Source organism: Zasmidium cellare (genome assembly GCF_010093935.1).
Source record: "Zasmidium cellare ATCC 36951 unplaced genomic scaffold M409scaffold_38, whole genome shotgun sequence".
NCBI lineage: Eukaryota > Fungi > Ascomycota > Dothideomycetes > Mycosphaerellales > Mycosphaerellaceae > Zasmidium > Zasmidium cellare.
In genome coordinates this window covers 389662-404579 of record NW_022986982.1, presented here as the reverse complement: position 1 = coordinate 404579, position 14918 = coordinate 389662, and the positions used below count along the sequence as shown (strand labels likewise).

General features: G+C 51.7%; 6 protein-coding genes across 6 annotated transcripts; 3 read left to right on the top strand and 3 right to left on the bottom strand.

Moving 5' to 3' along the window:
• Positions 1-1192: 1192 nt before the first annotated feature.
• Positions 1193-3136, bottom strand: M409DRAFT_27748 (uncharacterized protein; the record flags this gene model as incomplete). Its single annotated transcript, XM_033808714.1, has 4 exons — positions 1193-1913; positions 1965-2044; positions 2317-3055; positions 3105-3136. 4 exons carry the CDS (start codon positions 3134-3136, stop codon positions 1193-1195), a joined length of 1572 nt encoding a protein of 523 aa, XP_033662913.1.
• A 319-nt stretch (positions 3137-3455) lies between these two features.
• On the bottom strand, positions 3456-4069 carry M409DRAFT_27747 (uncharacterized protein; the record flags this gene model as incomplete). The annotated part of the gene is made up of 2 exons (XM_033808713.1): positions 3456-3797; positions 3848-4069. 2 exons carry the CDS (start codon positions 4067-4069, stop codon positions 3456-3458), a joined length of 564 nt encoding a protein of 187 aa, XP_033662912.1.
• A 476-nt stretch (positions 4070-4545) lies between these two features.
• Positions 4546-8052, top strand: M409DRAFT_58774 (uncharacterized protein; the record flags this gene model as incomplete). Its single annotated transcript, XM_033813999.1, has 1 exon — positions 4546-8052. The coding sequence occupies one exon, from the start codon at positions 4546-4548 to the stop codon at positions 8050-8052; it is 3507 nt and encodes a 1168-aa protein (XP_033662911.1).
• Positions 8053-8533: 481 nt separating this feature from the next.
• Positions 8534-9937, top strand: M409DRAFT_27745 (uncharacterized protein; the record flags this gene model as incomplete). The annotated part of the gene is made up of 2 exons (XM_033808712.1): positions 8534-8578; positions 8636-9937. 2 exons carry the CDS (start codon positions 8534-8536, stop codon positions 9935-9937), a joined length of 1347 nt encoding a protein of 448 aa, XP_033662910.1.
• Positions 9938-10243: 306 nt separating this feature from the next.
• Positions 10244-10778, top strand: M409DRAFT_27744 (uncharacterized protein; the record flags this gene model as incomplete). The annotated part of the gene is made up of 2 exons (XM_033808711.1): positions 10244-10265; positions 10342-10778. 2 exons carry the CDS (start codon positions 10244-10246, stop codon positions 10776-10778), a joined length of 459 nt encoding a protein of 152 aa, XP_033662909.1.
• Positions 10779-11420: 642 nt separating this feature from the next.
• M409DRAFT_58772 (uncharacterized protein) lies at positions 11421-14887 on the bottom strand (the record flags this gene model as incomplete). The annotated part of the gene is made up of 6 exons (XM_033813998.1): positions 11421-11456; positions 11524-11660; positions 11866-12023; positions 12351-12446; positions 12674-14004; positions 14054-14887. 6 exons carry the CDS (start codon positions 14885-14887, stop codon positions 11421-11423), a joined length of 2592 nt encoding a protein of 863 aa, XP_033662908.1.
• Between the last annotated feature and the right edge of the window lie 31 nt (positions 14888-14918).

The window sequence follows — 14918 nt, the reverse complement described above, 5'->3', positions numbered from 1 at the left end:
CTTAGCCTACTCTAGAGCGAGCTCTAGATCGAGCACTTATAGTAGCGGCTCTAGGCTATATACTACTAGTCCTCGTACTACCTAGCTTATTATATAGTAAGCGTCTATAGCTATTATAGTCTCGGTACTACGATCGGATCGAATCTTCTTAGGAATAACGCTAAGGTTAGCTAGCGTTACTATGTATTAAGCGAGTACTAATACTACTAAACGCTCTATAATCCCTATATATATCTATATAATATAGCGTAAGAATATATTAATAGCGGCGTAAATCTATATCCCTACGAACTTATACTTATAGTAGGCGTCTATAGACTATAAGAAGTTAGAGCTAGAAGTAATAATAGCGCCGCGATATGCTTATACTCGGTTAAGTCGATTCTCGATACCCTCTAGATTTAATAGCTTTAAGATCTTATATACTCGCTCCCTACTAATAATATTATATTTAGAACGGAGGTAGATATATAGATTACCCTTACCGTATAACTTAACTACTATATCTTTTAACTCCTCTTTTAAGATACTCGTAATCTCGGCCTTAGTGCCTTCCTATACCTCCGGTAGTAGTCTCTTATATAGGCTAAGCTCTTTACGAGTACGAATATATATATACTTCTTAATATTAAACCCCTCTACTCGTAATACCTTATAGGCTTCTATATCTTTAAGCTAGAGGATATAGAAGGTAAACGCTATCTATACTCGAAGCTCTATATTATAAGTACTTCGAGGGGCGTTTATACGAACGTTCTACTTAGCTAGGTACCTAGCTATCGTAGCTAGGCTTACTCTTATACTAATACTCGCTTTAAAGTCCTCTTAAATCGTCTTATAAGGTACTCGCTAGGCTATTCGTTCTTTAATCTAGTTACGCTAGTCTTCGAGTCTAAGGGACGTAGGTATAATAATAGTATACTAGACGATATATATAGTATTTTAAGGTATTTTAGTAGAAGGAATAAAAGTATTAGGACTAAAAGAAATAGAGAAAGAGTAGTAGAAGGTAGGTAAGTGCTCGCTTAGCTAAGGTTAAGTAGGTTAAGAGTTTGTTAGGTCTAGCCTACCCTATTAGTTAGGTGCGTCTCTCAGGGTACATAGGTATTAGTTAATCAAATATTGCTTTAGATTGCTTGAACCGCTGCACAAGTCTGTCTTGAGTACTGTATACCTCCACCATTCGCGAGTTCTAGACTTCTTCAAATAAGAGGGCAAGCCCTGCCAAAGCCGCATCGTCTTCCTCCTCAGACTTCGACGAGCTTGGTCGCCGCTGGAACATCCTCGCAAGCTCCATGAGACGACCCTCCGTCATCTCCAAGTCTGGCCATGTCTCTTTGAGCTGCTTGTATGGCCGTCTCTCCTTAACCCTCTCTACCTGTCTCTCGTAGCGCTCCAGGCACCCAGAGCAATGCCTCAGCTTGCCGATGATCTCAACCTCGAGAGTCTTGAGGTCAATGGACAGCAATCGCTCGTACCAGGGAGTGCGTTCCTTGTGGCAGCGACGCATCGCTTGTTGGAGATAGACTTTCCGCAAGACTGCAAATGTCTCCTGTGGACGAGTAGAAAGCCATTCGCGCGTTCCGTTGATCTCCTCGGGGGCGATGGGCAGGACGAAGGAGTTGTACCCGTAAAAGTATCTCAAGACTTCCTTCCGCAGCTGTCTGCAGCAGCGAGAAAGCGCGAGACGGTCGAATCTCATGTCATCGGACATGTCATCCTTGACGAATGCTTTCTTGTCTGGCTTCGAGTTGCTTTGTCGAATCTCGTAGTACATGTCGCTCGTGATGTGCCAGATCTCATCACATGGCAGCAGCTCAGCGTAAATTTGATTGCGAACCTCCGCCGGAAGGTCCAAGAGTCTTGAAGAGCTGTTCTCGAGCTCGCGTCTGCCGCGTTCGTCTTCGTCGGAGCTGTGCATTGAGTTAGCTGTGAGGCATTTCGCTAGTGGCGGTAACATATACCAGCATGACTCCTCGGCTTGAGTCACCATCACCTTGTCGGAGTGATCTAGCACGATTGGGGTTGTCAAGATGGTGACTGTCTGTCAGAAGGCAGATCGTGCATGTGATGTGATGCGAAGTGCGAGGGGTTGCCTGCTTTCTTTCACCGGTGCTGGTCGCACGGTGCTCCCCGCCTCTGCGGTGGTACAGCAGGAGCTACCAAACGAGGCTGGCGAATCGTCGTCAACGGATCGGTCTATCTCGAATCTGCTCCTCGATTCAATGAAAAGTGCCATTCGTGGTGGTGAAACTTGCAGAAAGTGCATTCTCGATAATGGGGAATAGAAAATCAAGCCCGCGCCTCCATCTATACCTCCTTGGCGCCCTCGCTGTCATCTTCCACTGCTTCTATCCGATGAAGATTTGGACCCGTGAAAGACTTTGTATCGCATCGTAATGTCCTGATCGCTTGAACAGCTCGCTCACCGGTAGGCTCTCCGTCCAGCCAGTTTGCCAGCTGCCGCTTGAAAAGAATGCGCTTTCGCATGGCCACCAGTCCCTTCTTACAGATGTCGAAACAGACGGGGCAGAACTCGTTGCGTGGAAAGGGGTCCCTCTCCAGCCATACTTTCAGCATTCGCGTTTCGAGTGTGAAGAGGTCCAGCTGCACAACCCTCGTGTGCTCGATATGAGAAGATGAGAGACAGACGGTGTGCTCACAAAGCAGCAGCTTTGGCATCACGCAAAAGGCGTCTTGCGGTCGTGTGCGCAGCCATTTGACAGATCTGTCCCAGAGCAGGTGGCTGATTCCGATGACGAAGATGTTCGATCCGTAGTAGTATCTGTTCGCTTCTTGCCGGATGAGACGGGTTGCTTGTGTGATGCCGATCCAGGTCGTCCAGGACGCGTCTACCTTGAGCAGTTCGGTGAGGACCATGCCCTCGGAGCCTACTCTGCGATGGCGGTCTGCGAATTCGTAGAAGACATCGATGATTCGATCGTGGGGTAAAACCAGGTCGTAGATTTTGTTGCGAATCTCGGTTGGGAGTCTGAGCCAGCCAAAAGTCTTGCGGTTTCCCTCCTCGCGCTTCCGGCGTGCATTTTCAGCTGCCCTGTATCACAGTCAGTGTGGGATGACAGAAGCAGACTGGCCGGACATACTTGAGCCGTTGAAGCTGAGCGTGCCCGGGCATTTTCGACAGCCGTGGTCCCCAAGGCGATGCTGAGATCTGTTCTGATGCAGACGAGTGCGCGTGTTGAGGCTTGTGGAGGTGTTGTAGAAGCAAGGTCGCGTGTGGCTGGGGGACAACCTGGAAGGCGCGATGCTTGATTGATGGTGGGGGAGCACGTGAAGAGCCGGGTGCTGACTCAGGCGATCGACAGCGACTGAGGGAACAAGTGAATGGAAATTCGGTCCCATTTACAGATGCTCTCCTGCTTTCTGGTGACACTTGAATACCTTGTGAAAGCCATTCTCGCAGGCAAACAACACGTCAAAGAGCGCGACGACACTCATACGGCACCGCCAAGCTTCTCCTCCATGTACTCTGCTTGCATTTGTCGCAGCTTGGCCTCCTTCTCATCGTCGTCTCGAATAATCGACATGATACGGTCGTGAGGCGTGCTACTCTCGGAATGGCCTGCTACCGAATTACTCCAGGTCGTGGCTCGCTTCGGCTCCTGCTTCTTTGGAGGGGGCGGTGGCTCTCTGCCTCCCAGCTCCGGGAACGGATTCTCACTCGAGTACCCTATGATCATGGGTCGAAACCCTTCTGTAGAAAGCGAATCAAACATCTCCTTCACAGCTTCAGCCTTGTGTAGTGGGAAATCCTTTTGGCCTTGGTTGCCGTCGTGCTACATTCTTATCAGTCGACATTGGCGCAATGATTCTCCAGAAGACATACAGTATAGAAGACGATTCGGATGAAGCCAGGATAGATGTCTGATGGGTAGAACAGAGACGGACGACTCAATCTTGACAGCCCTTGCAGCCAGTAGTCCTGCCAGATAGGAAGCTTGTCGTCGAAACCCTTGTACGTTCGATTGTCATAAAATATCTCGAGATAGCCGGGATCATATCTGCCGGCTGTCGCAGGGTCGAATGAGTTGAGGTCGCGATTCGCCATGTCTGTAGATGTTCGCAGGGAGAACAGGGAGGTTGAACCGGAGGTCGCGGTCGACTTTGAAAAGTGCGGTAATTTCGGCTTCTGATGGCTAGAGGTACGCTTGAGTATCGAAAATCTCTCCTGGTATTGTTGCTGATTAATGGCTATGATGAGATTCGTTTCGTGTTGAGCTCGTGGAGTACCTAGGTAAGTTTCTAGCCGTGAAAGCTGTCTTGGGACGAACCGTTGGAAAGTGATTTATGAAGGTTTGATGAGAATGGCGGGCACATGACTGCGCGTAAAAATGGCGCTTGCCGCTTGGCTTGGGATGTCGTCACCAGAAAGAATCGCTCCCTGCTTTGATCGACTCAGCGCCGTCGAGACTTTTCACCTCATCCACGGTCGTTTCCTATCATAAGGCTGAGATGTGGTCGTGGAGGTGGCTAGACATCAATCAGCATTACGAGCCTGACTGAGTGCAATCGGCGCCTCTCAGAATGGTCAAACTGCAAGCCGCGACTGATCGCGCTCCAGAGGTCGTGCGAAGGAAGCGCAAACACCAGCCAACGACCGAGCAAAACGACAACGACTCGTCAAATACAGATGTCGCATCCAGCACGGTTCCTACCAAGACGCACGATGGTGGAAAGAAACCGCGACGAACGAAGAGAGACGCAGATCACCCGGCTCTGCAGCGAAACAACTCGTCCAATGTCGTCGAGACATCGATTCCGTGGCCACCAGAGTTCACGCAGCTAGCACAGACGCACAAAGCCTTAAACCTCGTCTACACCTTCTGCTGCACCCGCAAGCACTTCGCCACTACGATTGAGAACCTTCGAAGCACAGTCGAAGCGAACATCAAGCGAGAACTGAAGGTGGAAGATGTGGCCAAGATAAAGTTGCTGGTACCGCTTGCAGTTAATTTCTTGTATGTTGATGAGACATTGCTGGAGGTGGCACTCATGGGCGAGGAAGATCTGCGAAAGGGTAAAGCGACTGGAGATATCTTTGCGGAGATGCCTGCCGAAGTACGCAACGTCAAGGAAGGCATTGGCAGAGAAGAACATCAAGAGGTACTCTTCTTCGAGTTTGTGGACGGGGAGCTCAAGAGGCAGGTACAAGACCCAAAGACGGGCGAGGCCGTGAACCCTCACACTAAGATCAGGAATGAAGATTTGAAGATGCCTGTATTCAGTCAGAAGAACATGATGAAGTTGATCGAAAAGAGAAATACGAAGTTCGCGTCGGCAATCAATGCGTGGTTGAACGAATGTACGGATCAAGGAGTTGACCCTGTACAGCGTCTCGAAGAGGAGCATAAGCAATACATTCCCAGGCCGACGGAAAGCAGAGGAGTTACTCCTGCACCTGAGCTATCAAAGAGCACGCTACCAGCGAGTATTCCAGAAGAAAGAAAATCAGTCCCAGAGATTGTAGAGGAACTCAAAGGCCTGGAATGGTACACTGGACAGATTGTGCCTGACGGTCATCGCGTGTTTGACCCGCAACAGCCTGTCTACGGGGAGCTCAAGTTCGAGTTGAGCCAGGACCTAGTAGATGCACTCTACAATACTAGAAGCATACAGCAACTGTACAGCCACCAAGCCGAAGCAATCAACGCCCTGCATGAAGGTCAGAATGTCATAGTCTCTACGTCCACAAGTTCTGGCAAGTCTCTGATCTACCAGCTTCCTGTACTGCACGCCTTGGAAAGCGAGCCTCACACGAGAGCAATGTACATCTTCCCAACGAAGGCTTTGGCACAAGACCAGCGACGAAGTCTGAAGGCAATGCTTGCATATCTTCCGGGTCTCGAGGACGTCGTTTGCGAGACGTTCGATGGCGACACCGCTTTCACTGATCGTAACTATATCCGCGACGAAGCACGTATCATCTTCACAAACCCCGATATGCTGCATCTAACCATTCTCCCTCAAGAGGAGAGCTGGCGAAGCTTTCTCAAAAACCTGCAGTACGTTGTCATGGATGAGCTGCATGTATACAACGGCCTTTTCGGTGCCCACGTCGCACTCATAATGCGACGTCTGAGGAGAATATGTGCTGCGGTCGGGAATCGCAGAGTCAAGTTCATCTCATGTTCAGCTACGGTGGCCAATCCAGAAGAGCACATGCAAACGATATTCGGCATTAACGAGGTAAAGCTCGTCGACTTTGACGGCTCGCCGTGTGGTCGGAAAGAGTTCTTGTGCTGGAACACACCATTCAAAGATCCAGGAGACCCCACCAGTGGACGAGGTGATTCATTCATGGAAACAGCGAGACTCTTCTGTCAACTGATCTTGCGCGGCATCCGTGTTATCTGTTTTTGCCGGATTAGAAAGTACTGCGAGATCTTGACAACTGCAATCAAGAACGAACTCACTGCGCTGGACCGCACTGAGGTGATGAATCGTGTCATGGCCTACCGAGGTGGTTACACTGCCCAAGATCGACGCCGCATTGAGAAAGAGATGTTCGAGGGTAGGCTTGTAGGCATTATTGGTACAAGTGCTCTGGAGCTGGGTGTCGACATCGGCAGCCTGGACTGTGTCATCTCTCATGGCTTCCCATATACGATTGCCAACCTCCGACAGCAATCTGGGAGAGCTGGGCGGAGAAACAGAGATAGCCTGTCAGTTCTTGTTGGCAACTCTTTCCCAACGGACCAATATTTCATGCAGAATCCGGATGAGATTTTCACAAGACCGAACTGCGAACTGTCTGTCGACTTGACAAATATGCTGGTTCTCGAGGGTCATATACAGTGCGCGGCCTATGAGATGCCCATCAACGCGGACGAGGATGATAAGTTCTTTGGCAAGCAACTTCCAGAGATCTGTTCCGAACGGTTGCGCAAGGATGACCTGGGCTTTTATCATCCTGCTGATCGATATCTGCCGCATCCATCTAGAACTGTGGCCATTAGAGACACCGAGGACAGTCACTTTGCCATCGTCGACATCACCAATGGCAGGAATGAGGTACTTGAAGAGCTCGAGGCCAGCCGAGCTTTCTTCACTATCTACGAAGGCGGCATCTTCCTGCACCAAGGTCGCAAATACCTCGTCAAGCATATGAGCACGGAACGCATGATCGCCAAGGTCGAATTTGTCAAAGTAGATTGGATCACCCAGCAAAGAGACTACACCGACATCGATCCTGTAGAGACCGAGGCTATACGGCGTCTTCCTGGATCCCTGAGCAGAGCGTTCTATGGCACCATCAAGATTCATCAGAACGTATTCGGCTTCTTCAAGCTAGACAAAAAGAACAGAATCCTGGATGCGGTCCAAGTGGACAATCCCCCCATCGTCATCTTCAGCAAGGGCATGTGGCTAGACGTGCCGAAAGCCGCCGTTGAGATTCTCAACTCGAGAAGGCTGAATGTTGCCGCTGGAATCCACGCAGCGGAGCATGCTATTCTGAGTCTCATGCCCAACTTTGTCATCTCCATGCCCGGAGATGTGAAGACGGAATGCAAGGTCGCCATCAAAGAGTTCGCCAAGAAGGAGACATCGCGCAAGCGTCCTGCTAGATTGACGTTCTACGACGACAAAGGAGGTCAGCATGGGTCAGGCATTGCAGCAAAGGCTTTCGAATTTATTGACTTGCTGCTGACGCAAGCTTGTGAGCGCGTCGAGGCGTGTCATTGCTTAGAAGGTTGCCTCGAGTGCTGCTGTAGTGAGCGGTGCAAAGAAGCGAATCAAGTCATGTCGAAAGCAGGGGCTGAAGTGATACTCAAGTCCCTGCTCAACAAGGAGATCGACGTGGACAACTTGCCCTGGGGACCGGAAGACGAGAGAGTGCCCGCCGGGATTGAAACGATCATGCTTGCAGCAGAGGTTCGACCAAGAGCAGGGAGAGTCGTCGAAGTCATTGAAGTCAAGCGCGAGGGTGGAGGGATGCGAAGTGTTGTTGTGGGCTCTGAGGGAGAAGTTGTTGATCTTGAGAATAACGAGGATGATCCTATCGTCATTAAGGATGAGCCTATGGATGATTGAATGATACATAGCACAGCACTGCAGGTACAGAATACAACAGAAGTAAGATACCCATAAGCAACAGACTTTATACACGCAATCTTTCATCTTTCCTTACGGTATATGCATGCCATCGCCGCCTTCAAGAATCGGCTAAAATCGCGGCTAATGACCACACATCGGCCCCAACGGTTGGGGGTCACAATTTGGGGGTCTCTCGGCTCGCCGACTGCACCTCCCGTTCAGTGTTCTTCCGCCAATTGTGCCAGCAACTCGTATCTTTGGGGTATCATTGCACCGGGCACCACGGCCCCTCCAAGCCAAGTGGGCTGATGACGGATCATATGCAAGCAATTGCTTATATGGCTAGTAGTACCTGACGATCAGGCTTGGTAGGGTACCTCTCAGTCGCTTCCCGTTTTCTTCTCTCGAAGCTCGTTCTCTCTGTTGCACGATTCCGTTTTGTCGAGAGATTACATACTGCTGGTGGATAGAAGGGAAAATGGTGACGATCACGCACGCTACGACGAGGGATGTGAGGTTTCCTGTAAGTGTCTAGAGGCTCTGATACTGGGAGATGAATGAGGTTGACGTGAAGCACCAGACCTCCCTCGACAAAACCGGCAGCGATGCCATGAACGCCGCAGGCGACTACTCGGCCGCCTACTGCATCCTCCACACCGACTCCGAGTTCAGCGGCCACGGCATGACCTTCACGATCGGGCGCGGCAACGAGATCGTCTGCCAGGCGATCAGCGCCCTCGCGGACCGAGTCAAAGGCAAGAAGCTGGAAGATCTGGTGGCGGATTGGGGACAGACGTGGAGATATCTCGTATCAGACTCACATCTGCGGTGGATAGGGCCGGAGAAGGGGGTGATACATCTTGCGTTGGGGAGTTTGGTGAATGCTATCTGGGATCTGTGGGCGAAGACGCTGGGAAAGCCGGTGTGGAGGATCGTGGCGGAGATGAGCCCGGAGGAGTTTGTGAGGTGTATTGATTTCAGGTATATCACGGATGCGATCACGCCTGAGGAGGCGGTTGAGCTGTTGAAGGGGTTGGAGCCGGGGAAGGCGGAGAGGATCAAGGAGGCTGAGAACAATAGGGCGGTGCCTGCTTATACGACTTCTGCGGGTTGGTTAGGCTATGGGGAGGAGAAGATGAAGGCCCTGCTGCAGGAGACAGTCGACCAGGGCTATCGCCATTTCAAGCTCAAAGTCGGCACGAGCATCGAGCAAGACAAGCAACGCCTCGCCATCGCCCGCAGCGTCATCGGCTACGACAAAGGCAACGTGCTCATGGTCGACGCCAACCAAGTCTGGAGCGTCCCCGAAGCCATCGAATACATGAAGCACCTCGCCGAGTTCAAGCCCTGGTTCATCGAGGAGCCCACCTCGCCCGACGACGTGTTCGGGCACAAAGCCATCCGAGACGCCCTCAGACCCTACGGCATCGGCGTCGCCACCGGCGAGATGTGCCAGAACCGCGTCATCTTCAAACAACTCATCGTGCAGGGCGCCATCGACGTCTGCCAGATCGACGCCTGCCGCATGGGCGGCGTGAACGAAGTCCTCGCCGTGCTCCTCATCGCGAAGAAATACGGCGTGCCCATCGTTCCCCATTCAGGGGGCGTAGGCCTGCCGGAGTACACACAGCATTTAAGCACGATTGATTATGTTGTCGTGTCTGGCAAGCTTTCTGTGCTGGAGTACGTGGACCATTTGCACGAGCACTTTTACAATCCTTCGGTTATCAAGGACGGGTACTATACGACGCCTACGCAGCCGGGGTATTCGGTGGAGATGAAGCCCGAGTCGATGGATCGGTTTGAGTTTCCTGGGAAGGAGGGCGTGAGTTGGTGGAGGAGTGAGGAGGCGAGGCCGATTTTGCTGGGGGAGAGGATATAGATGGAGACAGGCAGGAGTGTGAAAACATCCTCTTCCCCTGGTTCGGATTGACAAGGAAGAGTGCGGTTCTCGCATGTTGTGCCAGGGCTGACATGTAGGTTGCTCAGGCTAGAAGTGTCATCTTAGGGTTGTGGAATTGGGGCTACTTAAATACCACCACTCTGACTACGTCGAATGTGTGAGACGGACGATGGAATAGAATTGTCTTGTGAATGTGTTCATCATTCAGCCCAAAGAATTATTCAATCTATCCAGATAGCAGGGAAAGACTTTAGCCTACGTTGCCGTCTATCACTCCCCGCGAGCATGTCTTCCACAGACTCAGACTGTAAGTACTACCGCAAGGCACTCGATCAACGCGCATCGAAGCGCTGAGTGAAACTGACGACCAACCTCCCCAACAGTTGCCGCCCTCTGCGAACGCCTCGCCCGCGCCTGGGCAGCAAGCTGGTCCACCAAAGACGCCTCATCCCTCACAACCCTCTACACCCGCGAAGGAATCTGGACCGACCACAGCTTCCGCGTAACCCGCAAAGGCACCTCCGCCCTCACAAACCACTACAACCTCTGGATCCACGCGAACCCGGACTTCCACGTGCCCGAGATCCTCAACATCTGGCCGACCCCGCAAGGCTGCGTGATGAAGTACATCGGCAAGGGGACGATGACGGGCGATCTCGCCGGCAGGTTCCCGCCGAATGGGAAGGCGTTTGAGTTTTTGGGGTATTGTGATTTTGTGGTGGATCGGGAGCAGGGGTTGATTGAGAGGTTGGATGAGGTTTATTGTCGGAATTATTGGGATTCGAGGTTTGATGAGTATAGGTATGAGGTGAAGATTTGAAGATTGGGAGGTTCGTTGTTGGGGGTTTTGTGCTGTGACAAGTCAAGTCGTCCGACTTCATTTCGTTTGAGCTCTCGTTGGTCGCTTGGTCATGGGTGGGTTGTGCCTGTTCTTCTGTGGTTGACTGCTGGGAGAACATGCTCAATAAACTCCATTCCTCCTTTGTAGTCTCCTAGAGCTACACAATCAAGATCCTTTCCCACCTGGTGCAGCCGATCATGCCCTCAAAGCTTTACCGTTTGAAATACTGCAGAAAGGCCTCGATGAGCTTCGGCAGCTTCACAGCAGGCTTCTTGGAAATCATGGCTCTACTACTGTTTACCTTCTCCTCGAAGGCCTTCGTTCTCTCCGCCTTCACCACGCTTCTCCGCTCCATTTCCCCACACACACAGTGAGTCCTAGACCTACGATACAACGTACAGAAGAAGCAAAAGCCTCGGTCATCGATGATCATGGTCTTGAAGCTCACGTTCTTGAAGCTCATGGTCTTAAATTCGAACAAAACCGTGACATCGCTTCCGAGCCATATCTCCGAGCCTCGATGGTGCAGAATGACGCGACAGATGTGCGGCAGTGCTTCGGCCGGTCGAGTCTCGATCCAGGCTTCTGCTCTGGCACTCGAGCCTCTCCTGTCTCGAGCTCTCACGATGCTGTAGTTCCAAATCGATTCTGGCTCCACTTGAAACATGAAGATATTGCGGCCATACGCCACCGGAAGTGTTTCCCGTCGTAGCTGCCGACAGACCTGCGTGATGGCAAAATGTCCCTCGTAGGACTCGTGCGAACGTATCGTCCGGCAGAGGTGTGTGGTGCCAACTCCCACGTCGTTGATGCGGGCATCGTCTCTTGAATCATCGATGTTGAAGACGGAGTCGTGAGGGACTGCGAAGTCGTAGATTGCATCGCGGAGCTCTTGAGGAAGACGCAGGAGTGTTGAGGCTTGATTCTACGTCTCGTAGTAGGTTCGGCGCAGCTCCTGCTGGACCTGATGTTGGGAGGGTTTCTTGGCTCGCGGCCGTGCGCCTGATGGAGCCATCTGCGGAGAGGATGTTAGTGCCATGAAGATAAGCGAGCGTCGCGTGCATACCTGAGGTGACTGCGAGAGATGGAGGAGACGTCTTGTTTGAGGTGGAAGGTGACTGATGGCTGAAGAAAAGTTGTTGGGTGGTTATAGGCAGTCGCGCAAACGCCAAGCCATTAGCGCTGGACCCCTGCACTTTCACATGCGTCCACGCTTTCCTGATTCTGGGTCACGCATATATCACCATCAGATTCGTACGAGGGCGGAAAGAGTCGCTAATTCGAGAAACAGATTACCTGAGTATGGGAAGACTGAATCTCAGCATGTGCCTGACCCTGGGTTTCCCACTCACGACGGAACATGTATCCCCATCGCTCGCAGCCTAGCCAAGCAGAAAAACCTGCAACGGAGCGCTTAGCCGCTGCTAGGTACAAATAGACGTCCGCGAGAAGCCTCACTACGCCGATTGCCATCGTTGAGCAGTGCTCAGCCATCTGCGGCTTGGTGGTCAGCGAGGATATCGTGAACAGATTGGAGGACAGTTTCAACACCTCGAGCGCTCCTCAGCCGGCAGTGAACTGTCTTGACCGTGATGTCTAAGATGAGACGACGGTGCAGAAGAAGGAGCTTGCGATTTCGCAAGTGTTCTAAACACATCTCAGCCAAGCCACTAGCGCATCAAACGAGGTTTCACATGCGAGCAAACGTGGTAGGCATGCCAAAGCAATTGGGATCAAGCTGATCCAGATTTCTCGCGAACACATTTCAGATCTGCCCGTTTGCTGTGATCTAGGTATTTTACCGAAGCACAACATCCCTCAGCAAACCTTCATCCCTAGGCCAAGCTTCTCCCATCATGATGCCATGCACATACGCTTCGCCATGGAACTCGTAGTTGCCATTGGGAAGCGGTCTCAGGATATACGGAACCCGACCACCAGCGAGCAGCCAGACCTCATCCCCAGCCTGCATGGTCTTCGTTCCCATCCCAAGCCGTTGGTCGCTGGTGCGGAAAATGCGTCGACTTCGTGCTTTCGCTTGAATGTTGAAGACGAGGCTTGGAGCCGAGACGGGGTCTCGAGAGAGCGGATTCTGGGCATCTTCAATGGCCCAGAAAGACGTGCTATTGGTGAGGTCTGGGTGCAAGGTGAGGTAATAGGCGAAATCCGGGAAGAGGAGTTTTGCATCGGGATAGACTTCTCGCAGTCTGTCGATGCTCGATGCCATGCGCTCGAGTTCGGCTCTGATGTCCGGGTCTTCGTGCTGCTTTTTGCGGAGCGCTCCTTTGAGCATGATGTACAAGAGCACGAAGAAGTCGTCCCGGGTTGCTTCGGCCGCAGGATGCGGCTGGTTGGCAGAGTCTGGGTCGTACATGTCGTGGACCAGGGTCCTCCAGAAACTTTCTATCAGGGGCGCTGGGCTCGGAGGAGTGAGATGTGCCAGGAATTCTATATGTTCCGATAGTTGTTTCCACTCAAAGGAGAATTCTGAATCGACGACTTCCACGACGTTGCCATGGAATATGCCCGTGGCTTTGAGGAGAGGGGATTTCAGTGTGGCATCGACTGGTACATATGAGCTCCCGCCAGAAGCTGCAAATGTGTTTGCCATACGTTTATCGTCTGGCTGGAGGTCCAATGGTTGCGTGCGCCCGTCGTTGAAGTCGTTGGATGAGTAGTTTGGGCACCAAAATGGCAAGTCCTGCAGATCCGTCACAAATTGCCCGCGATCAAGGTGTACTGTAATGCTGAGAAGGTCCAAAGATTTCGAGACCTCGAAACAATGCTTGGTCGCTCGAATGTATGTGCGTGTCGGGGGTTCGTCGTAGTCAATATGGAATGTCATGGCGCCATTAGTAGTGAACTCAGTTGCGAGGCCCGTCGCTGCGTAGACCTTATCTCTCGGGTCAAAGCAGTAGGTCAAGGGGAAGGTGTATGCCTGCAATAAGTGAAATGAATATCGATCTCCTTGTGCGGTGCGTTCTTGGATGTTCCGCAGCCATTGGAAAGGGTGGAATGCGAGTGTTCGTTGAATGAACTTGAAATGATCCTTTGGGTAGCTCGTCTCTATGCGATCGCTGATCAGATTGCACCAGCCGGCGGCGAGCAGGAGGATTGTGATCCGGACGATTGCCATGATAGGGAGCGCAGTAGAACCACAAATACCGACTGCGGGTCTTGAGGCGAGTCCGACCTCTTGAATGATCTACGCTCTCAATAAGCTTTGGCAGTCATCGTGGTCATCTCTGCCCTACCCATGTTCGAGTGAACCATTCTCTGGTGAGAATATCGATCACAGCCTGCCACTTCTCGGTCGAGAAGGGTTCGAATCCAGTCCGCCGCCAAAACCTTTCATCGAGAAACGAAGCGGATGTTACGCGTTCAGAGCGACTTGCCTGCATGATCGTCTCCAGCTGCTGCAACACTTCGAGCCCGTACCGCGTGATGGGTTCCTGATTTCCAAGCCAGGCTAGGACAAGATTGGCCTTGCTGTAAATTTGTCCCATCATCGAGACTTGCTGGCCACGCTCTTGCGCATGTTCTTGGTCAATGCACAATTCATCGATCCAGAGGTAAGGCGACAAAGACTCTTCATACACGGACTTGATTTGCTCTGCAATTTGCGGGTCGGACTGTAGGAAACGAATCTGCACTAAAGCATCCCTCAAGTTCTTGGTGACATGAACAAGGCTGGATCCACAGTAGACGGGGTAGCATCTCGGGACTCGCGTGAATACCTGTGTTGCAGCAGCGTTCCTAGCAGCCCAGCTTGGGGGTCCCCAGGTGTAAGACAAAGCGTCGAAGGGGATAGAAGTGTCGAGAGGGACGACGTGAAGACTCACGACCAGTGGTTCATATGATGATTCAGAGTAAGGGTAGACTTTGAGAAGGCGAATCGATCTTGCTGGCAGCCGGCGGTATTCGTACTGCTCGGGAATTTTGTGGTAGCTGTCAGGGCCCAGAATTGTAAACTGCTCTGCTCCCAGTAGGTGGCGTTGTATCATCGACAGTGCGATCATACCCCTATCTTCCGGCTCAGATGTGAACTCGAGCAACTTCTCTACGTCTTCCTCGCCGTAGTCGCACATTTTGGATTTCAGTGAATTGGAAAAGAAAGAG